Raw genomic sequence first — 24,712 nt, 5'->3', positions numbered from 1 at the left:
TCTTCAACGGTTGGATCGGTAAAACGACGTCTGTAGGGGGAGAAATCGTGTTCGCACAGCACCAGGTTATCCCTAATTTATTTTGTCTCAGTGATTGTGTTTGTCTCATTATTTGTATGGCTTTGAGAGAAGGTTTGGAGGTTCATTGTGTTGTTTTGAAAAATGGGTTTTGTGTTAATTTGTATGTTGGGACTTCTTTGGTTGAAATGTTTGTGAGAAGTTTGGTTTCTTGGACTGCTGTTATTGTTGGGTTTGCTAGGTGTGGGGATATGAGTGAGGCCAGGAAGCTTTTTGATGTTATGCCTGATAGAGATATTGTTGCTTCTAATGTTATGATTGATGGGTATGTGAAAATGGGGTGTATGGATTTGGCGAGGGATTTGTTTGATAAGATGAAGGATAAGAATGTTATTTCTTGGACTAGTATGGTTCATGGTTATTGTGAGGATGATGATGTTGTGGCGGCTAGGGTTATGTTTGATTGTATGCCTGTCAAGAATGTGCTTAGTTGGAATGCGATGATTAGGGGATATTGTGAGAATAGACGACCGCACGATGCGTTGAAGTTGTTTTGGGAAATGAGGGGACGTTTGGATGTGGAAATGAATAAAGTGACGGTTGTGAGTGTTCTTCCTGCTGTTGCTGATTTGAGTTCTTTGGATTTGGGTGTTTGGATTCATGGGTTTGTGCAAAGGAACCGACTTGATGAAGATGTTCATGTGTATGCTTTGGTTGATATGTATGCAAAATGTGGGGAAATTGGAAAAGCTAAATTGCTTTTTGAGGAGATGAATGAAAAAGATACATCGTCGTGGAATGCTTTGATAAATGGTTATGGTGTCAATGGTTGTGCGAAGGAAGCGTTAGAAGTATTCGCAGCAATGTTACGGGAAGGATTTGAACCGAATGAGATAACAATGACTAGTGTGTTATCTGCTTACCATTGTGGTTTGGTAGAGGAAGGAAGAAGATGCTTCAAAGAAATGGAGAGATTTGGAATTGTGCCTCAGATTGAGCATTATGGTTGTATGATTGACCTTCTAGGAAGGGTTGGATACTTGGATGAGGCTGAAAATTTGATCTTCTGTGTTGTCGCTCTGTCTGTTGCTTCTTCTGTTTGATTGCTAATCTCTCTAGTGATTTGCTTTGTTGCTTCTCTCTTTGTTTAGTTTGGTTTGATATGATTTAGTTTTGTTTGGTTCTATTTGGTTTGGTTTGTTTGGATTTGGTTTCGTGGTGCTACTTCTTTGGTGGTTCCTATCTGTTGATTTTGATATGGTTGTTGCTCCTTGGTTTGTTTGGATTTGGTTTCGTGGTGCTACTTCTTTGGTTGTTCCTATCAGTTGATTTTGATATGGTTGTTGCTCCTTTTTTGATCGCTTCTTTTTCGGTTTGATTTTTTTGTTGGCTTGGTTCTTCTCTTTGATTGTTGCTTCTTCTTTGGTGACATCCCTCTTGTCCCCCCGGCTGTCCAACCACCTCCTGCGATTGTTGATCCTCCTCGTTACCCCTCTCGTCATCATCTTCAGCATAGAATCATTATTCTACTGTTTGTCTCTTCTTCTTTACAGATTGCTGATTTGTTCACAAAGATGCATTCCATTAAACGTTTTCGTTTTTTTTAGTTGACAAACTCTCGATGCTCCATGTTAATGCATCGTGAGTTTGAGGGGAGATGTTAGATAATATTATTATATATTAGTAGTAAGGGTATTTTAGACAATTCTAGACAATTCTATTTTCTTATATATATACTCAGTGTAACCCTATTAACTTCAGTTTTGGTTTATTATATGATATGAAACCCTAGAGTGGTTGTTTTCTCTTCTTCCTCTTTCTTCCTCTTTTCATTGTTAACACATTGCTTGTTGTTGTTGTTTGAGTTCCACCAAGACGATGACTTCTTCCTCTGAATATAATTCCAGCTGATGGATTAGATTGCACTGGAGCATTTATTTGAGTACCCTCTCCCCAATATGCCACTATTTTGTGACTAGTGTACATAAATTAAGGATTATAAAAATTATAATGTACCAACCAATTATGAATTATAATACACGATATGTACAAAAAATAAACTTTGTAATAAGTGTTAAGATAAAAAAATGTGAGCAATTTGTTATAACAATAGTGACCATTATTAAAATAACTGGCTGGCTAGCTTTTGTGTCGCCAACCAACCAACTTGTATACCAGTTAGCTTGTACGTTGGCTTGCTCCACCATTCAGCGAGTCAACTAGCTTGTTCACTAGTTTGTCAACCAATCAACTTTCACTAGTCTCTCGTGAGTCAATTTATTTACGCTTACAGAATATTTGTCATATGTTGTTAATTAATTAGTTAATTATATTATTTAATTTATGATTGGTACACAACTTCGTATCTCTTCTCTCAACTCTTATAAATTGAGATTTTATATTGTAAAAGAATATTTTCTATTTTCTTTTTAATATATGAAAAATTATTCAGTAAAATAGTTTCATCTTGTTTTCTAATAATTATTGCACATATTTTTGTTTATAATTTATAAATTATATTAGTGACATTTTAAAATGGAATATAAGTGTTGACACAACAAAAATGAGAGCAACTTGATATAACTATTGTGATAATTGCTAATTGATAAAAGAAAAGGATACACCAAGAAAGGAGTACTGAGCTTGAACTTTCCACCAGCAAGAGGATGAAGCACTGTTAGGAAATAATATAGGTGTCCTGCAACCATCCCTAGAATGTCTGGCTTTAAAGGATTTCCAAATATCAAATCTAGAGCTAGGAAAGCCCATGGGAGATAAAAGCCCTAAAGAACAAGAAGAATTATAATCATAATCATAATAATATATTTTCTCACTATAGCTTTGGTTTTCTTCCCATGCTCAAAAGGTTTTATTCACATGCTATATGTTTTATAAGGGGATGCCTTGAATGTCATCTGTTTGATAAAATGTCACAGTGAATATTTGTGCTAACTTGGGTATGTTTTATTGCTTGGGTTGCATCTTTTAGTGACTCTTCAAGTATAACCACCCATATATTTATTTTACATTTTTGTGTGTTTTAATTCTTGCTATTTACATTGGTTTTATCTCTCTTTCAACACCAATCTAAATAGACATGCTAACATGACTGTTTATTTTTTGGAAAGTTCGCATAGCATTAGCTAAAAGTTTAGCAATATTGATTGTCTCCAGATGCGTCGACCTGAGGTAATTTTGTGTTTAATTTTTATTCATAATTTATAAATAAACTATTGTTCTCTTTATTTTTCAGAGATATTGTTGTTCTTGCATCATTCAATCCCTATGCTTTCTATCAAAACATTGAGCTTCTAGAGTGCACTTTAGGTTTGATTTTCGTGATTTTTATGTGGTTGTTAAAGTTCTTTCCATATATCTTGATTGTATTGTCTTATTTGATACTTTCATTCTTATAATTTGAAGGCTTAATAGTGGTTCTGATCTCTCTATTTTCATCGAATCACGAAATTGATCCTTAATTTAAAAGTCAACAGTGTTGGTTTGTCCTTTAGATTTTTGAATTAAAAAAAACGACGATTTTATATATTTATAAATGATGTGATACACGATTTCATGATATTAGAAACAACATTTAAATGTATTAATTATTTATATGTCATTAATTAAATTACAAAAATGAAAAAAATTTAGAGTTGAAAATTAAGTTTTTAGAAGATTTATTGCGATTTCATTAGTGTTAATCATTTTGTATCATAAGTCATGTTATTTAAAGCACGCCGCATCGCTATTTTTAGTAAAAAAATCAAAATGACATAAACTGTCTAATTTAAAATAAGAAAATCAATTTCGTTAATTGATAAAAATAAAGGAACTAAAACTGCAATTAAACCTAATTTGAATTATGATTTGAGAGTTTGTTTATGTAAGAGTCTTTCATATTTTTTTTCATATTAGTTTGTATAGAAAAACTATATTTTTCAACCACTGTTTTCACCATCTACAGTTTTTTTATTGCATAATGAGTTACATTTCTCTGCATCAAATCCACCATCTTCTCTTATTCATGTTTTTTTTTATAGTTTCTTTGTATTATAAATTGGGATTTGATTTGAGTTTCTGTTTAAGTTTAATAGCTTCTCTGCTTATATGTATAAACATGCAATCCTTTGAAGCATGTATAAATATCAGCATATGTCTAATAAAGATGCGCAAACTGAGAGACAAGCATGTCCTACTTGTATAATTAGATTGCAACTATACTAAACTTAAAAATGGAATAGAACTACCTAATTTGGGAGCACTATTTTGTAATGGGCTAGATGATATGTTTTTACTTTTAGAATGTTCAAAACATATTATAAATTTTGATTGTCTTGCATTCAAATAATATGAATGTATATGAATTACCAAACCTGATGGCTCAAGGTAGGGTCTTTCTAATAGGGTACACATATGGTTAAAACATGCTTTATCTTAACTTGAATATAAGGTGTGAAAAAAGAGTCATTGGAAATTCATCATACCTTCAGTGACACCAAGCCATAGATGTTGATGAGTGCATTTGGAAACTCACGGCTCCAAACATAGACAATCATGAAAACTAATGAAATTCCCATGAATGGTGACCATAAATATGGCACAACAGCCATCACCTAATAAGGAGGATGAAATGGAAATAGAATTTTTAGACCTACAAACTCGACTCTAATAAAAAATATTAAGTAAACACATGAGTACATAAACTATTCATCATATAATGAAGTAAAAATTCCGACACAGACATCTAACATGACAGGCACAAATGTACACATAAAAATTGCAAACGTAAAAATATAGGACATTAATACTGATACGTATAGGTACAATCATGTTGCTGGTAAATAAATTATTGAGACATATTTTGCCCTCTGTTCAGATTCTTTGGTGGAGGGATTTGATGGAAGTTGATGTTCAATGTGAAGTTGCAAATGCATGGTTACCAAGTCAGAGTTCTCATAAATTTGATAATGGTAAAAATATTCAGTTCAGAAGGGATAAACGATTAGGTGATTGTATATTACAAGATTGTTCAACGTGAGTACTAGACCGAATTTATTTCATTACACATAGATTCTAAACACTAGATATGAAAGTATTTCACTTTTATTCATCCATTTACTATTGAACTGTAAAGATAAAAATGATCTAATTAAATTTAATATCTTTCACCCTATATATGTATTTAATATGTGTTTAAAGAGTGTCAGAAAAGAAAAAATAGATTTTTTTTAGACATTTATTTGAGTAATTCTAGAAGTGTCATGTTTCATAGATGTCTCCAATAACAAAATGATTGTCGAAGTTTTTTTATTATACAATTCTTATTTGCCTACACTTTATTGAGTGTCTAGTGTCCATTTATCAATGAATATGAGTCACACTCAATAAAATAGACGAACAAAATAAACAAAGAGCAATAGAATATTTCATTTGATCTGCAACTGAAAATCAGCAAATAAAAATTTAATTAATACACTATACTTGTTCACACATACCAGAAGTGAGAGTGCACCAAATATCAACATCCAAGCATAATCTGCGGTTCTCTTATCAAATGTCCCTCTTTCTAGTGAAACACCATATCTTGCTCTGTACAATTCAATATTTAGAAAATTTTAAGAAAGAAGAAATTTCAAACTAAATTACCATGCCTAATAGATTTGGTGTTTTGCAATGTCCAACATGTGTCGCGTATGATACAAGTCTAACAATTTAGACAAGTATCTCAAATTTAACTTTTTTATCTTTGTTTCAACACATCTTAAATACTTTTTGAACACAATTTAGATACATTTACAAATTTAAAGACTTGTCAAAGCAATAAAATATTAAGTTTGATTATATCATATTTAGTTTTTTGGTACTAGATGAATAATGAATCTGAAAAATTATTATATCTTATAGTATTATTTTTTTTTTGTAATGAAACAATTGCTCAATTTAGATGCACATATATATATTGTCCTTATCAATTTCAATCTTATAAATAATGTTCATATTAAATTCTTTATTTGTTGAAAATTAAGTTGTTAAATATATCATAAATTTCGAAAGATATACGATAGTTGGTTTAAAATCAATGATAAAAAATGAAAATGATTTTTATTTAGAGACTAAAATTTAATGAAATTTTAATAAAGATTAAAAACAAAATAGTGAGATTTTATAAGGACTAAAAACTTATTTAATATTTTATTTAATTATAATATGTGTGTGTAAGTGCTCTATACTTTTTACATTTTCATTGTGGACATGTCTATATTAGTATTTGTGTTGTATCATGTGTTCGATGTGTAATGTTTAGGTTATAAATTATGAATATGATCATTATATTTCAGAAAAACTGCAGACTAAGATGCAAGTCACAGAAGCTATTTACATCATTATCAAACGAAATGCAAATGGAAATGAAAATGGTCCAAGAAAGAAGAAATTTGTGATAAGCCTCCAAACCTGAAACAAATACAAACAAACATGATCAAGAAAATAAAATTACTGAGCAGAAAATGATTTTTTATTATTACAATATATAGTGGTAAACCAACTACTAAAGGTTGAAAGAGTCAGAGAATCAAGATTCAAATTCGAGTAAATGTATAAAAAATAATAATTTACTAACTACTAATATATGTCTAAAAAAATCAAACAAAAATGAAAATGGTACACATCAACACTTTAAGGACATATATGATAATTTTATTAATAATATGCATATTCAATAAACTATATATTGAGTCTAATTCATCTTTCTAAAATTGGCTTATAAAGTGACAACATCTCTCTTAAAAAAAACTTGTTTGAAACTTTTATCCTTATTCTCTATGTGCGTCTTGAATTTTTTCCAATAAAATAAACACTCATAATTTATTATTACAATAGTATAAGCATTAATATAAATTTAGATTCTCGATAAAAAATCATCTAATCAATATATTAAAGGATGATGTATAATTAAAATCAGACTAAACAATCAGATAGTTGATGTTTAAATTTCGATAAATAAATAAAAAATATAAATCATCGATCAAAATTAGATAGTTGACATCTTCGTGTGGTCGCTATTTAATGGTAGAAAATTAATTTCTCAAATAATATAAGTGTTTTCCATGATATATATCACAAATAAGCTTTAAATAAGCTCTCTCAAATCACTCCTTTAAATATCAATGATTAAGGATTAGGAAAATTTTAGAATTACAAACCTGAAGGCGTTTAAACACTAAACCATAAAACAGAGCTATGTTCTCTTCGTTATAAAGATTTAGATAATATGCAGCAGATGTCATCAAACATGTCACTCCATAGATCTTACTCACAGGTGGTAGAGACCGGTAGTATCTGAAACATTAGAGAAAATTTCATTAATTTCTCTAATAAAACTTTGAGAAACTCATATAATAATTATATATATACATGGTTTAGCAAAGTAAATATTATTATGGTGTAATTACTAAGCACAAAATTCTTGTTCAATCACAAAACCAAGTTATACTAATTTTGATTATTTAAAAAAAAAAAAACAAACATAACCATCATGAATAAGAATAAGTTAGTAAAAATATAAGACCATGGTAAGCAAAATTTATGCATAATCAAGACATATTTATCATGAAATTTTTAATATACAAAAAACATTTGATTGGAATCACAGAAAATTTGACAAAATTATAATACACTGTAATTTTGTTAAAATTTCAAAGTTTAGTTTTTGACAAAATCACGGTAGTACAATAAGATTTTTTTTTTCAATTTAGTGTTTATTCAAATATATATATATATATATATATATATATATATGCAGTAAATTGAAAGGAAAAAAACCATATAAATATTTGTTCATCTTTGTTGTGTTAAGAAAGTGAGAAAGAAAGTGTACTCTGCTGGTGTAGACATTTTCTAACAAAATAAGTGTTGGTAGTGCAAAAACTTAACATGAAGCACAAGAAATTGAAGAAAGGAAGATATGTTTAAATATTAATTTGGAAATTCCAAAGATGAAGTATTCAAGGTGGGTCATTATGAAAGAAGAGATCATGCATTCCAAAAGTCTAACACCAAATGACACTCCAAAATGTTTTTTCTTCCTTGGCACCATATGAATTGACTTGTTGACTTTGACAATAATTTTCGTAAATTCTTCGCCACACCTTTTCGTCATTTAGTTGTGTCGCATTTCCCATATTGAAGAATGTGAGAGGAAAAAAAAAATCCTTAATATTAGTGTATAAAATTTGAAGGGTATTCGGAGATCATTTAATAGATAATAGTAGATAAAATAAATAGATATGTTGATCTTGTTATTTAATGAATATTGAAATGAATGGTATCTATATCTGCAAATATTTGTATATATCTAATAATAAATTAATAAAATTGATGTGATATAATTTTTTTTATTTATGTATTAATATTTGTTATGGGTCAAACTCACACCAACATAATCTAATCCCAACATGGAGATGGGTGATTCCATATCAATCTGACTCAACTAAATAGCATCATCGAACCTTTTCGAAATTAAGGTAAGTTGCCTTCAAAGGCGGAATCCAAAGGGATATTTCATAGTAACTCACTTGAACCTCCAATCATGACCATTAGATGGATAAGGAGGGAATTCAATGATGATGAACATGGTAGCTTACATGTGCACCCCTTCTAAGCCACTTGATGACATTCACAGTGTGATCACAAACCAATAGATGACATTCACCTTTCTTTAATTACAAGGACACACGTTAGAAGGTGATCTGAAGATCACAATATCCCTCTCTAATGATCATAACGTAAATATTCTAGAAACTCTAGAATGAGTCATTATATAAGCATAACCTATTAAATCATAAAAGGAACACACAAATTTTAACCTAAAAAAATCTATTACGCTCTAACGAATTCTTATTTGATTGTCGGAGTGTGTGCATGTATATATCCTCTGACAACTCATTGATGAAAAAATTCAAAAACCTTTCCCAACCATTGTTCACCACCGTTTATGAAGTCAAACTCTTGTATTAAGTATTCCATGTATTAAATAATACTTTTTATGATGAAATTTTGTAATATATTTTAATTTATGTATTAATGCATTAATGCTTTTATGTTTAATATTTTTTTGTGATTGACAAACTAAGTGGAAAACAAATACCTACACAAAAATATTTGTTAAACAAATATTTTAGTTCCACAAATACTTTAAAATATGTTAAATATTTGTTAAACAAATACCTACACAAATATAAATATAGTACGAATATCATTTATATTCAACAAATAAAGTAGTGGGTTAGTGTTTTTTTGTACTCAAATCCCATTATAATTTCTAGTAGTGACTTTGTGAGATGAATGAAGTTGTATTTTGTTATAGATCATTTTTAGAATTTTTTTACTTTATTAATTTTAACTTTTTTTATTTTTATTTATTTATAGGAAAATACTAATGTGTACCTTTCACAGGGTCGACTAACACATACTAAGACCTAAAGCGGATTTAAAAATTATACTTTTTCTAATATAATAGTAATATTTCAATAAATTTTTACATTTTTACTTCAAATTTATTTTTTTCACTTTTTAGAATGCAAAATTAAATTAATAAATCATTCTAATCAATTTTCTTCAACATTTTTTTTTCAATGATATTAAAGCTAATCTATTTAATCTTTATTTAAACATTGTTGATCTTAAATAAAATTTTACTAATTTTAATTTTAAAAAACTTATGTCAGATTATACAATAGTTACATGAGTCATTAACTTATTATATAAACAATATATACATTTGTACAAGAATTAAATCTTTATATATAATTAAATATATCAATTGATGTATCATTTTTTCTTGTTATATTTATCTTAAAATTTTAGTTCCATAAATAAATTAAAGAGAATGTTAAATTTTTTGTGTTAACATTACTTTATACATAGAAGATATTTCTCACGTGTTACATGAATGTCACTACAACAAATAAAAAATTATCTCAAATAAATGTCATCCACAATTATTTCTAATGCAACTATAATTTATTTTTTCTAAACTAATATTTAATGATTAGTGTATACATAATTATTATACTTTATAAATAATAATAAAAAATTCACAAATATTTAATTATTTATTCTCAAACCCAATTCACTACGAAAGAAGAAATTTTGAGCATTTTTCTTTCTTGAATAATTTTTTATTTATCAAAATACTCAAATTTTTGCTGGAAATTTTCCGGCAATTTTGAAAGAATACAGTTGTCTGAAGGCTATTGGATGCTGGCTTGTTCTGACGTATCTGAATGCCAACAATTTATAATTTTTAATTTCTAATTATTTTCGGCAGCTAAAGCTTCAGGGACTGGACTTTGTTTAAATACTAGTGATTTAATTATAATTTTGGTCTCATATTTTAGCTAAACCATAAAAATAGTCTATTCATTTTATTTTACTCCAGTTTTTTGTTCTTTAAAAAGAATGTTGTGCAATACTTGATGAAATATATTTTTTTTTGCGCTTATTAAGTCACACAATGTTCAAGATATAGTGGTGCAATAATTGTAACTAAGATCTATGCTTATAATTAATGGTATGGTTTGGTTTAAAAAAATGACATTTCATCAAATTTTGTCTCAAAATTTTATTTAGAGGATCAAAACTGGTAAAATAAGAGGGACTATTTTCGTGATTCAGTTAAAATAAAGAGACCAAAACTGTAATTAAGTCAGTACTATTTTAATAAAATAACAAATTAAAATAAGTTATAGATATTTAATAAAATTGTGTGTGTGTGTGTAAATATATATAATTGATCGAATATTAAAAATATATGATACTTGATTGAATCATTTCAATTCAACATATAATTTACTTTTTAAAATACAAATAAAAATCTCAACTATAAGATTATATAGTTTATAGATATTTGATTTTTATAATTTTTAGTATGCATGATCGGTAAGATAATATACAAATAATGAATGGTTAGATTGATAAAATTCAACGTCGACAAAGAGTTATTAAGAGAATTAACTCTAACAAGAATTACTCAAGTTGGTCCCCACCTTTTTATAATTAATACTATTGAATTTAAGATATAGAATATTACAAAAAAATTATGAAATATAGTTTATTAACTATATTACCTTTACATTTAATTTCTATTTTAATCCCTACAAAACTATATTGTTTTATTTTTAGTCCTTATAAAAAATTTCATCAACTTTTAGTCTCTTGAAATTTTTCGTTTTTATTTTAAGTTTGTGATTTTAAACTAACTCCTGTGTATCTTTTGAATTTTTAAATGATTCTTATTACTAATGTTTAATAACTTGCTTGCAAAAAATTAAAATTTATCAACAAATAATAAATTAAATATGAAATTTTAAATATTTTGCACTTAAAAATTGATATTTAATTTTCACATGTTAAAAAAATTGCAAATTTTTGTAAGGAATTTTCTTATAATGTCCTCAACATTACTGCAAAAAAATAATTAAAAAATTTAAAATATACACAATAGTTAATATAAAATCAAAGATTAAAAATAAAAATTTTAAATAACTAAAAGTTGACGAATTTTTTTATAAATACTAAGAGTAAAATAATGAAATTTTATAGGAAAAATTTATTTAACCGTAATCCAAAAATATTTAAGAATGATTAATAATTTGGATTTTATAATTTAGATATACAGTTTTTTCTTTTTAATAAATTTCTGCATAAAGCTATCCATGTGATATTTTATAAATATACTGTAAATTAAGTGGTAAGAAAAATTAAAATTAATTCTTCAAAATAAAATAAATTTTAAATTTATCATTTAAAATTATGAGAATTATTAACTATAAAAATAAATTAAGTTAAGTTGTAAATATAAAAATTTATTAAAATGAACTGTGAAAATGATAAATAATAATTTTAGAAAATATTGACTATTTTATTAAGAATTTAACTTATTTATACCTTCAATGTAAATAGTTTTTACACTGTCAACTAATCTTAATTATAAAATTATTAAATATGTTTAATTTTTTTTCTTCATAAGTACTTATGAAATCACCAATATAATTGATCGTGATTTATCGATTCTATAAATATTTTTGCATTGACAATAGATGAAAATTAAACTCTTTTATTAATATATTTCATTCCTTTTGTAAGAAAATTTACTTTAATTCTTGTTTAGAATCACATAGAAAATATTTTTTTTTTAAAAGTTAGTCAACAATTATTTTATTTAAAAATTACTACGCAATGAATTTACATTTAGAAAAATAAAATTTCCTAAATTAAATATCATTTTATATTTTCTTTATATTATTAATTATTTTAACTCTACCACTAAATAGATACGTCATTCTCAAGTTTATTATCATGTATTTATCACAATAATTAACACTAAATCTAATAAATATATAATATTGTAATACTTTTTTAAAGAGTAAATTTATTATTCTCGTTTATTTGTTTATATTAGATTAAATATTTTTTTAATATTTATAAAATAAAAATACAATTTTTAGTATTAATAAATATCCATGTAACTTTAATCATTACGGTTAAACTTACATATATTTTTTATTGAATTTTTATAAAAATATTTAAAGCAATATAAAAGATTCTTCTACGAAAAATGAGTTTAAAGTTTAATTTTATATCTATATGTTTGTTATTCTTATTATAAGTTTTTTACATTAAAAAAATTTATATTTATTTCATTCTAAATTAAAAAATTCTAAATTTTTGTGAATATTTTTTTTATAATATTTGAATTATACTTGTTAAAAAATATTTAAATTTTTTAAAATTATAGGACAATTAAACATGTTTAGTTTCAAAAGTTTATGTATCATTTTGTATATTTATTTTATAAGGACTAATTTTAAAATGTGAAAATTTTATAGAGACTAATATATATTTAATCCTAATTATTTTATTATGTGCACAATAACGAACCCAATGGAAAGACTAACTATAATTTTAGGAAGGGGTCAAACATAAATAAAAGAATTTAAAACTAATATATTAAACTTGACTTATAAACCAAAAAGTTCACAATAATTTAACTTTAAAAAGTCGAATTCATTTATAATTAGTGTTATATTAAATAGATTAATAATATTTCTTTTCAACGTAAACCATTAAAAACTTACAAAACTCTCGTTCACTATTTTTATTTATATTTATAAATTTATCAATTAAGCCATAATTTTTAACTATTTTTTTTTGGGTGCAGAAATCGAATATATCTATCTATCAATGACGTATCTATGGAATTGGATAAGGCCTCTCTCTTGAGGCATATCAAACTTGCCCGAAACCTGAGAGCAATTACTTTTAACTGCTCTATTTCATTTAATTTTTTACAAATATACTTATTTATAAAATATATCGACTTATTTATAAAATAGAATAGCCAATGCTACTTGATTCTAAAACTAACATTAATTAATTATATAAATAAAATTATAATTCATATAAAAAAACTATAATAGTCAACTCACGTAGTTATTAAACTTTGAACGAATTTAATTTTTTTTGAGGAAAATTAAAATTTTCAATATTATATGCAAATTAAAATAAAAATATTTTATTATAAGCTAAATATTATATGCAATGACTTTTCTCTTGGTGTTGAACCTTTGAAACATAATAAAAAAGAAAATTTTCAATATAAGAATATTTGAACAACAAAGGTGACCCATCACACTGCAATCTATTAGATCTATAAACCGTATGGTTCTCTATATTTATTTTTCACTATTTTTTTTCTTTCATTATAAAAAAACTCAAGATTTTTTATTTATTTACTTTTTTGTGATTAATTTCATTTCTTTGTTTTGTTTGTGGGTTTTGGTTTGTGTGAGGACAGATGGAGGAACGGAATCGATACGTGAAGCTGACTAAAGAACAGAAACCTGTTGAAGATATTGAGCCTGGTGAACTTAATCAGCCAATTGATGTTCCTCAGGTTTGGATTTTGATTTCAATTTTCTTCTTATTTGATTTCTGTTGTTTCAATATTGATTTCTATAATGTTAGGTTTTGTTTAGAGAGATTGGGCGTTGAATGTTGTAATTGCATTGACACAAATACAGACACCCCAGACACGAGACTAACTGAGTGAAGTTGATGATAATTTTGAAAATGAGAGTTATTGAACATTATCACATGTGTGGTTACCACATGTGTCTGTGTATGAAAGACTGACACTAAAATGCACTCAATTTGAAGTGTCTGGTTTTCTACATAGTATGTAACAGTGTTTGGGGACTTGGGTTTGATTCACATATAAGGTACCCTTGGAGAGTGATGATGTGCTTTTGTGTGAGTAAGTCATGTTTAGATTAGTGTTGTCGATCACGGATTGTAGAATGCAAAATTGCTTTAGGATTGTTGTTGACAGTATTTTGTACTAAATAGTGTATCCCAGAACAATAGCAATTTCTTCGAATTCAGTTACGCTATATTGCCACTATAGCTTCTATTTAACAATAATGGTTTAGATTGACGATGAGTTTGGTGAAATTACGGTAACACTGTGATTTTGTTAAAGTTTCGAAGTGTAATTTTTGTAAAAATCATGGTAGCACATCATGATTTTGCAAAATTCATTGTCGATTTAAACATGCACTAAGCCTTGTAGGGGAGATTAGTCTCTTAGTTGGTCCAAGTTGAAGCTTGTGGGGTTATTTGGGATCCCACTGGCGAGACAAAAATCCTAATTACAGTGGTTAAAAAAAGTGGGAATATGAAATAATGGGAATAGTTTATTAATGCTTTATTGTACATTTGATTTGTGTATGTTTTTGTGTGTTTGGAATAATTCATTTAAGACCTAGTTGGGTAAGCGTAACACTATGTTTCAATGAATTTTACATGCCAGTGATCATTGATTGGTACTGCTTAACTTGCTGGTTTTATGGTTTCGATGTCAAATTGCCAATGAATTTAGCCCCTGCTGTTGTATGAAGGATTGTTCGCTAAACCTGTGTTGGTATGAAACTGGAAAATGAGAGAAAGGGAAACCCAATCCAGTTCCACTATGGATCTTGATAGTTTTATATGTGGTCTATTTAATACTTTAACATAATACCAATGTCAATACCCCTTTTAGTCTGAGACAAAATGATTTTGCGTTTATGACATTGTGACTTGTGACAGAAAGCAAAATGAGAATTTTCGAAAAAGTGTGATTGTGCTTCTTGTAGGGTGTTTTGATTTTAGTTAGTAGACACATAGTTGCTTATTTTTTTTAATACTTTGCAGTTGGCTGTTCGGAAGTGCATGGAATGTGGCCAGCCATTACCTGAAAGCTATGCACCTCCTGCTGATGAGCCTTGGATGACTGGGATCTTTGGATGTGCTGAAGATAGAGATAGTTGTAAGTTAATCCATGACCAAGCTGTTAAACTTCACTAGAATCAGGATGTAATATATTATCTATATTGAACTAGTAAGTTTAGCCTTTGGACTAATAGTGATCTAACTTTATATTTTACCTTTGACTGGTAATTCTTACCATCAAAATCTCTTCATGCTTTATATGTAAAATTATGACTGGACTGTGCCGTCACTCAATAAAGGATTTATTTGTATGCAGTGCTGTCAAATAGTGGTTATAGCCTATAGCGGCGTTATACTGTTATAGTGTAGTAGAATTTGAACAAGCTGTTATGGTTCAAATAGCGGCTATAGCAGCGTAACTGAATTTAAATAAACCGCTATTTTTTGTGATCTGCGTTTGACAACATTGTTGGTATGTCTTTATTAGTAATATTGATTGCTACTATGACTAAGGACAAAATTGCTTGCTTTTGTGATCATTCTACCTTAATTGCAGGCTTGACAGGTCTGTTTTGTCCTTGTGTTTTATTTGGGCGCAATGTAGAAAGCTTGAATGAAGACACTCCTTGGACTGGACCATGCATTTGCCATGCCATTTTTATTGAGGGTGGCATTGCTCTGGCAACAGCGACTGCAATCTTTAATGGTATGATTGACCCAGGGACATCATTTCTCATTTTTGAGGGTTTGTTTTTCACTTGGTGGATGTGTGGCATTTACACTGGTCAGGTTCGGCAATCCTTACAGAAGAATTATCACTTAAAGGTATGTGTTGAATTTCTTTTTCACTTTTACTTGTGCTAGCAATCAAATTTAAAAATGGAATCAATGATGTATATCAGGTATTCCCCTACTGAAAAATATTGCTTCTGATTATTGCAGATGTGTAATGTAGAATCTATTAAATGTTAAAAACAATTTCTGTAGGAGTTTGCTCTATTATCAAGCCTTGCTTGTATATTGTAATACATGCATATTTTGTACTTCTTAATTGGAAAGTTAACAAAAATGTGCTAACTAGTCCAAAAAGATGCTTAAAAAGCTATTTAATTTAATGAGTAAAGTTTTCTGGGATAAAATTATTTTAGTGCTTTTTATGGGAAGTTTAATCAATCTTCAGCTGCTTGCTGCTGTTAAGAGCGAAGTACAGACACTTCAAAATAGTGACCATACTCGTGTGTAGCAAGTATATATGTCAAAAACTTTAGATACTCCTAGTTGATTTTACAGTTTTTTTACTTCACGTTTTGAACTTTTATAACTATAAAGATTGATCATAATAATTGGATAAAAGATAGTTATTTTGTTTTGTTTGGAATGACTGCTGTTAACTTTAAAAATATTGATAGTCTTAAAATATTGATAGTCTTTTTGGATTCAAGATTTGTGTTTTCATATTAATAGTATGTGTTGTATTATAATTCTGATGTGTCCTTTAAGTTTAAAACTTTGACATATCCTTGTTTCAAATTGTATTCCAGTCTCATGTCATATATGTGCTTTTTAGGCTAAGAATTCCAAACACCACCACCAACTAGTTATTCTTTGAATAGTCTGACTAAAAATTACTTTCTTTAGCATCTCATTGTCCGTGTTCGATGGCTGCACTTTTAGAGATCCTTTTTTAGTGATATATATATATATATATTTAAGATGCTTAGGTGTTTTGAACATGCGATGTCGAAAACATAGAACGGTAGAAGCATTAATAAGGAAGACATATCATATAGAGGACAGTCCACTAGCTAAGATATGGAGTGACAAAGAAAAATTATATCCCAAACTATTAAGAAGGATATGGATGTAAATGGTCTATCACTTTGCTTTGCATCTCATATTTACTATTATATATAGTGTCCTGGAAAGTTTCATCTTTTATTATTCATTTTAAAAATATAACATAATCCCTGGGAGAACATGGCTATATATTCTTTGCTAAAGGTAATTTTCCCCACAAAGGAGGATGGATTAGGGTTCAAAATTCAAACAAATAAAATTAGAGAAAGAGCCCTGCTTACTGCTTAATTCAAGATGGTGACCAAAGGTTTACTAGCAGCTTTAGAATTTCATGGAGTATCACATTCTGTATATTCAGATCACTTTACCTGTGTTTCTTAGTAACTTGTACTTGCATTGCACAAGATTTTGACAATTATTTCCTCTAGCTTTTATAGTTTAACAGAACATGAAACCTTGTCCTGCTTTACAATTTGTCTTATTCTTTTGATAACTCCAGAACTCTCCTTGTGATCCTTGTTTTGTACACTGCTGCATGCACTGCTGTGCCTTGTGTCAAGAGCACAGGGAGATGAAGGGACGGCTCTCGGACAGTATCGGCTCAGAAATGACCATCGTAAATGCTCCTCCTATTCAAGAAATGAAGTCTACTGATGACAAGGAAAGTCCTGAAGCTTCTTCTTCTAACCACAATGAGCATACTAATTTGGAAATTCAGGCTCTATAAAGTATTACTACCATTGTTGATATCCAAAAGGGTTGATAGAGAATTATTTTGTTGTTGTACTTTGGGATGAGTTCCCTGTGTTACCTTGGACATGTAGATCATATAGATGTATACAACTTTTCTGCCCTCAAATGCCAAATTATACTGAATCAATAACTTGAAAATTTCATTGATTTTTGGCCTTTTTAATCTGTTGTCTTATCCATCTTTTATTTTTATTATTTCTATTAAGCTTTCAACATAGTTTTGTTACGGTCAATAAGAAATAAAACAGTAATGAGAACTTTAATGACTCCGTATATTATTTTGTTTAATTTTTTACTGTAAATTGATTAAAAATCCTCTGTTTTTATTTAAAAAATAAATACTGTAAATTGATTAAAAATCCTCTGTTTTTATTTAAAAAATAAATAAAACATTCAAAAAATAGAGGATTTTTAATGACACAAGACACTAATAAATTTGATTTGTTAGCTTATCTACCATCAGTTGTATGTTGCACAATATTCATTATCAACTAATTTATTTGTCATTCGCTTTAAGCTTATATGTTATCTCTTGCTTTTTACTAAATAGTGTCTTTGAGTGAAATCTAAGTGTTACTTACCTTTGCTTTGTTTTGTGTTATTATGGCTTTTCTGTGTCTTTGATTGTGAATGATTATGCATTCAAAGTTTGATTAGTTTAATAGTTTACTTAACCTTTACACAAGTTAAAGGATTATGCATTTAAAGTGTGAAACTCGTTCAATTAGATTTTACCATTGTCACATTATTATATTATTATTTTAAATATCTTAAAAAAAAATCTGTGATGAGTTATCATTTAATAACTATGGAAAAATTTGAATACGTTAAAATCTTGTTATGGATATTTTATTATTCGTTTTTTTATTTTACAAAGATATATAATAAATTACTTCTTATGTCTCATTTTAGATATCTCATTTAATATGTGCACCGTTTTTAAGAAAATGATTAGTTGTATGATTTTAATGATAAAATAAATTTTATTTATTTAAATACCCTTAGTAATTGCAGTTAGTAGAGATATTTAATGAGTTGAATTGTTAGGGATTTTTTATTATTCGTTTTTTTTTACGAAGATATATAATAAGTTACTCCTTATGTCTCATTTTAAATATGTCATTTGACATGTGCACCATTCTTAAGAAAATGATTAGTTGTATGATTTTAATGATAAAATGAATTTTATTTATTCAAATACCCTTAATAATTGCAGTTAGTGGAGATATTTAATGAGTTGAGATATAATAAATAAGAGTTTATTAGTGAAAAAATAATTAATGTTTGATATTGTAAAATAACATATAATTTGAGACAACAAGAATGACAAATGAGACACTTATTGTGAGAAGAAGAGAGTAAAAAGGATATACTCACGGCAAAATGAGACACTTATTGTGAGAAGAAGAGAGTAAAAATGATATACTCACGACAGAGTGTACACATGAAGCTACTTTGCCATTTATCTTGAATTGTTGGGTGTCATGGATAAAAAAATAAAATTTAGTGTAAAAATGCGAATTCTTAAGAAAATGATTAGTTGTGTGATTTTAATAATAAAACGAGTTTCATTTACTCAAATATCTTTAATAATTGCAGTTAGTGGAGATATTTAATGAGTTGAGATATAATAAATAAAAGTTTATCAGTGAAAAAAATAATTAATGTTGTATTGATATTGTAAAATAACATATAATTTGAGACGGAAAGAATGACAAATGAGACACTTATTGTGAAAAGAAGAGAGTGAAAAGGATATACTCACGACAAAGTGCACACACAAAGCTACTTTGCCATTTATCTTGGATTGTTGGGTGTCATGGATAAAAAGATGATCATAAATAAAATTCAGTGTAAAAATGCGAATTAAGAAGTGTTATGGGCCAGACTCAGAGTGGCCAAGTCTGAGCCCAACATAAAAATGAGTGATTTCAGATCGATCCGACTCGATAGAGTGACATCACAAAAGCTTCTTAAAATAAGGACAAACTATTGACATAAGTGAAATATGAGGTTGCTATCCACTGTAACTCATTTGGACCTTCGATCATGACCACTAGATGGACGAGAAGGAAATCCAGTGATGATGGACATGATAGCTCGCCTATACCCTCAGTATGAGCCACTTGATGACAGCCATACTGTGATTACGACCACCAGATGACACTCACCATTTTCTGATTAGAATGACACACGTCATATATAGAGGGTGCTTTAAAGATAATGGAATTCCCTATGATGATCATAATGGAAACCTTTTAGAAACCATAAAATGATATAGTAAGAAGACCCTTGAGGTCAAGAAGGTACACAAAAATTATAAAAATAAAACTTCTCAATCTCTGACAAATTCTTACTTGATTGACGAAGTGTGCTAGTACACCCCCTCGATGTAGAGCTAGGAGCAAATGGCCAACTTTTTTCCTCAATCGTCGTTTCACCACCATTCTAAAAGGATGAACCTATTTTCAGTATCCTCAATACTTAATTAGAAGCATATTCCACTATATGATATTCCAAATAAAAAACCAGAGAGAATAGATAGCTCAACTCACATTCTCTTTGGTTTTTTATTTGGAATCTAACTCATTCTTTTTTTTAGAGTTCCTAACACGATTTTTATGAATGATGTTTTTACCATTGTGATAAATCTATATTAACTTATCAATGTTCTTAGATTGTGACGTCTTCTTGTCCTCTTTTTTTGACGAGCAAAATTTATGTTACTTCATTAACAATAACAATAGCTTGTTTGAAACAAGCAGGAAAAAACTCAAATAGGAATAAACAAGTATTTGAGTTTATTTCTATGATACATATCTTGCTAAGGGATGTAATCCTTTTGTCTTATTCCATACTCAATGCATGCCTTATATAGGCTCAAGTACAATACATAATTCAACTCATGAACACATACAAGCAGCCAGACTCATTAGTCAGCTCATAAGCTTCAGTTGGCAAGCTTGCAATGACTATATCAAACTAACGCCTAACATATCCTCCCCTAAACTGAACAGCCACAAACAGTTTAGTAACTACAAACATACAAAATAGCATCTACAAATTACACATGCCAAATTCACTTCTTAAATTGCAAAATGACTCAAACTTCAAGGGCTTTGTCATGATGTTTGCAAGCTGATCTTCAATGTTGCCATGAGACAATTGGACTATGCCATCTTTAGTGAGATCACAAAGAAAGTGGAATCTAACTTGTAGTGCATTGATTCTGATCACAACTAAGTTGATTCATTATTCTTCTGCAATATTTCTCATCCTTTGTTAATTTACATCCTGGAACTATTCGATTGGAAACCGTGTTACAATCCTTCATTCCAAACCTCTGCAATATTTCTTTAGCATACTTTTGTTGATGGATGAGAATCCCTTTACTATCTTGTCTCACTTCAAATCCTAGGAAGTAGCTCATTTTTCATAAGTCAGTCATTGCAAACTTTCTTTTCATTGACTCCTTTTGAACAAGAATTTTGAATTCTTTGAAAACTTCAAATGACCTAGACTTATCAGTTGAAAATAGACCCAAAATTTTCTACTAAAATCATCAATGAAGGTTATGAAGTGCCTTTTTTTTTCCATTTGATGCAGGGCTGGTCAGACCACATATGTCATAGTGGATCAACTCAAGTTTCTTTGTGGCCCTCCATGAACTTGTCTTAGGAATGGTATCATGATGTTGCTTGCCTAACGATCAATATGTGCCCTGCTTTTTGGTTCTTGCAATCTTGATAAACAATTGACCAGGTCTATCTGATATAGGGTGTTTAACCCCCTTAAAACTAAGATTTCCATACCTGCAGTGGCATAGTTGTGAGCTCCCTTCTTTTGTGATTTCCAAACTGTTAGAGAAAGGAAAACATTTCAAATTGTCAAGTACAATGGGGTATTTATAGGTACAAATAGATAACTCTAAATACATTTCTAGGAACTTCCTAATAATACCAATTTCTAAATACTACCTACATTTTTCTATAATTAAAGCACTTCTAGATTTTTACATAGAAATTCTAAATGGTTCTAGACTTATCTAATTTAAAATTAGTAATAACTTCGCTCCCCCTTAATTTGAAATTTTCTTCTTCATTCCAAGTCTTGCTCTTAGCCTGAAAGACTTCAAATTTTAACGGCTTTGTAAAAATATCTGCAACTTGATCTTGAGTCCTCACATATTTAAGCTCAACTTCTTTCTTGGCAATGCATTCTCTAATGAAATGGTACCTTGTGTCTATGTGTTTGCTGCGATCATGAAACACTAGATTCTTTACAAGTGCTTGTGCAGACTTGTTGTTTATACAAATATCAGTAGCTTCTTTTTGTGACATACGAAGTTTCTTCAATAATCTCCTTAGCCAAATGGTATGAGAAGTGTAAGATGTTGTTGCTACATACTCTGACTCACATGTTGAAAGTGTGACAATAGGTTGCTTCTTTGAGCTAACGAAAAAACACAACCCCCATGAAAGCTTTCTCCTTTTCTACAAGATTTTTGAAGTTCTTGAAAACAACAAAAGCTTCAGATTTTTGCTTTAAGAAATAAATCCAAGTTTTTCTACTAAAATCATCAATAAAAAGAATGAAATATTTACTCTTGCCAAATGAAGATGGATTGATTGGCCCACACAAATCGGTATGCACAATTTCCAGTGGCTTAGTTGCTCTTGACATGGCTTCTTTAGGGAAAAAAAATTCTAGCTTGCTTGCCAAAAAGAAAACCTTCACACAATTGATTTGTATGATTGATTGAGGGCATCCTTTTACCATATTCTTTTCTCCTATAATTTTAAGTGCACCAAAGTTCAAGTGGCCATACCTCATATGCCAACACCATGTTTCATCTTGGACACTCATCTTCAAACATTTTGCTTCAATAGTTCTTAGGTTCAAGATAAACACTCTATTTTTTCGACATAAGAACCTTAGCGATTAAACTTTTATTTTGATCTCTAAGTCAAAGATGTTTATTTTTTATGAGAATTTCATATCGTTTTTGAAGAAGTTGGCCCAAACTCAAACTAAAACTCTTTAATTTAGGCACATAGTATTCATAACTAATTAACTTATGACTCCCATTTTTACAAGAGATTAGAATTGTAAATTTCCCTTCAATTTTCACTTTTGATGAGTCTCCAAAGGAAACATTTTCATTCATCTTTTCATTAAGCTTCACAAATATCTCTTTACATCCACACATATGGTTATTGTTGAATAAACTTTAATGTTATATTTAGTGGGTTTCTATTAATAAGTTAGTGGAAAGACAAAGTCTCTGTTGTAGTTGGAAGGCTAAGAGATAGTGGGCTATTAATAGTATTTATTTGTTTTCTTAGATTAGCAGTAATGAGACTATATAAAGACCAATGTTGTATTTTCATTTTAACAGAATATATAAAAGTAGTGTTTTCTGTTCACAAATTGGCATCAGAGCAAATGGCAAACGTGATGAGTCAAATGCCGTTGCCGCGACTAACGAAGTCAAATTACGATAATTGGAGTGTCCAAATGAAAGCTCTTCTTGGAGCTCTAGAGGCGTGGGAGGTGACCAGAGATGGGTTTGAAGAACCAACAAATACTGTGGGATATACGGCAGCTCAAAACAAGGCGTTGAAAGAGACGCGGTCAAAGGATAAGACGGCACTATACATGTTGTTCCGAGCAGTTGATGACTCAGGCTTCGAGATAATTTTCGGTTCGGCTACGTCGAAAGAAGCATGGGACACGTTCAAAAAGGCGTTCGAAGGAGCAGATCGAGTGAAGCAAGTTCGACTCCAAACTCTTCGTGGTGAATTGGAGAGGATGCATATGAAGGAGTCAGAACAGTATCTGACTACATCACGCGTGTACAAACAGTGGTGAATCAACTCACTAGAAATGACGAAACGGTGACTGATGCATGAGTTGTCGAAAAGATCCCGAGATCTTTAACAGATAAATTTGAGAATATTGTGTGTGCAATAGAAGAGTCGAAGGACCTTTCGACACTCTCAGTCGAAGAGCTCGCTGGTTCTCTCGAAGCACACGAACAACGTAAGATGAAAAAGAAGGAAGAAGCAGTCGAGGAAGCACATCAAACCAAGGAGTCAATTAAAGACGAAAAGGTACTCTTTTCTCAAAACTTTCGGGGAAGAGGACGTCGTCGTGGAGGTCATGGTCGAGGTGGTCGAGGCAGCAACTTCGAGAGAGGACAGTCAAGCAAGCAGAATGGGCATGGCAGAGGACGCGATCGGTCGAACTACTCCAACTTCGAATGCTACAAGTGTGGGAAGTATGGTCATTACGCGAAGGATTGCAACTCTTACAAATGCTATAACTGTGGTAAAGTGGGACATCTTGCAAAGCATTGTCAAGTCGAAAACCAATCTAGTTTTGGAAGTTGAAGCGAATGAAGGCTTTCTCTTGATGGCTCAAAATGAAATCAACACCAGTAATGACACCATGTGGTATCTCGACTCAGGGGCAAGTAATCATATGTGTGGTCACAAACACCTGTTTAAAGAAATGCAAAAGATTGAAGATGGTCATGTGTCTTTCGGAGATGCATCGAAAGTGAAAGTCGAAGGCAAGGGTACAATCTGTTACTTACAGAAGGATGGCTTGATTGGATCAATCAAGGATGTTTATTATGTACCAGATCTCAAGACCAACATCCTGAGCTTGGGGCAACTTACAGAAAAGGTTATTCGATACTTATAAAAGATCGGATACTGCATTTGAAGGACAAGCTAGGGCATCTGATTGCTCAAGTCGAGATGGGGAGAAATCGAATGTACAAATTGAATTTGAGAAGCGTTCAAGAAAAATGTTTGCAAGTCAATGTCGAAGACAAAGCGTCGCTGTGGCATCTACGCTTTGGTCATCT

General features: G+C 29.6%; 2 protein-coding genes and 1 long non-coding RNA gene across 3 annotated transcripts; 2 read left to right on the top strand and 1 right to left on the bottom strand.

Moving 5' to 3' along the window:
• Positions 1 to 964: 964 nt before the first annotated feature.
• Positions 965 to 8,050, bottom strand: LOC101495454 (derlin-1.1-like). Its single transcript, XM_004499578.4, has 7 exons — positions 7,895 to 8,050; positions 7,221 to 7,356; positions 6,398 to 6,471; positions 5,514 to 5,607; positions 4,503 to 4,631; positions 2,641 to 2,801; positions 965 to 1,993 (listed from the first exon to the last, which is right to left on the bottom strand). Exons 1-7 carry the CDS (start codon positions 7,909 to 7,911, stop codon positions 1,807 to 1,809), a joined length of 798 nt encoding a protein of 265 aa, XP_004499635.1. The 5' UTR covers positions 7,912 to 8,050; the 3' UTR covers positions 965 to 1,806.
• On the top strand, positions 2,001 to 5,189 carry LOC113786580 (uncharacterized). The gene is made up of 3 exons (XR_003472833.2): positions 2,001 to 2,285; positions 3,147 to 3,207; positions 4,895 to 5,189. It is a non-coding gene; the product is annotated as an uncharacterized lncRNA (long non-coding RNA).
• Positions 8,051 to 13,611: 5,561 nt separating the features above from the next.
• Positions 13,612 to 18,001, top strand: LOC101495783 (cell number regulator 6). Its single transcript, XM_012715544.3, has 5 exons — positions 13,612 to 13,735; positions 13,874 to 13,972; positions 15,271 to 15,385; positions 15,845 to 16,113; positions 17,585 to 18,001. The coding sequence occupies exons 2-5, from the start codon at positions 13,874 to 13,876 to the stop codon at positions 17,810 to 17,812; spliced, it is 711 nt and encodes a 236-aa protein (XP_012570998.1). The 5' UTR covers positions 13,612 to 13,735; the 3' UTR covers positions 17,813 to 18,001.
• The last annotated feature ends 6,711 nt before the right edge of the window (positions 18,002 to 24,712 follow it).

This window comes from Cicer arietinum, chromosome 5, assembly GCF_000331145.2.
Source record: "Cicer arietinum cultivar CDC Frontier isolate Library 1 chromosome 5, Cicar.CDCFrontier_v2.0, whole genome shotgun sequence".
Lineage (NCBI taxonomy): Eukaryota > Viridiplantae > Streptophyta > Magnoliopsida > Fabales > Fabaceae > Cicer > Cicer arietinum.
Note: the sequence above shows the minus strand (reverse complement) of the source record. Positions and strands in the feature narration are given on the sequence as shown.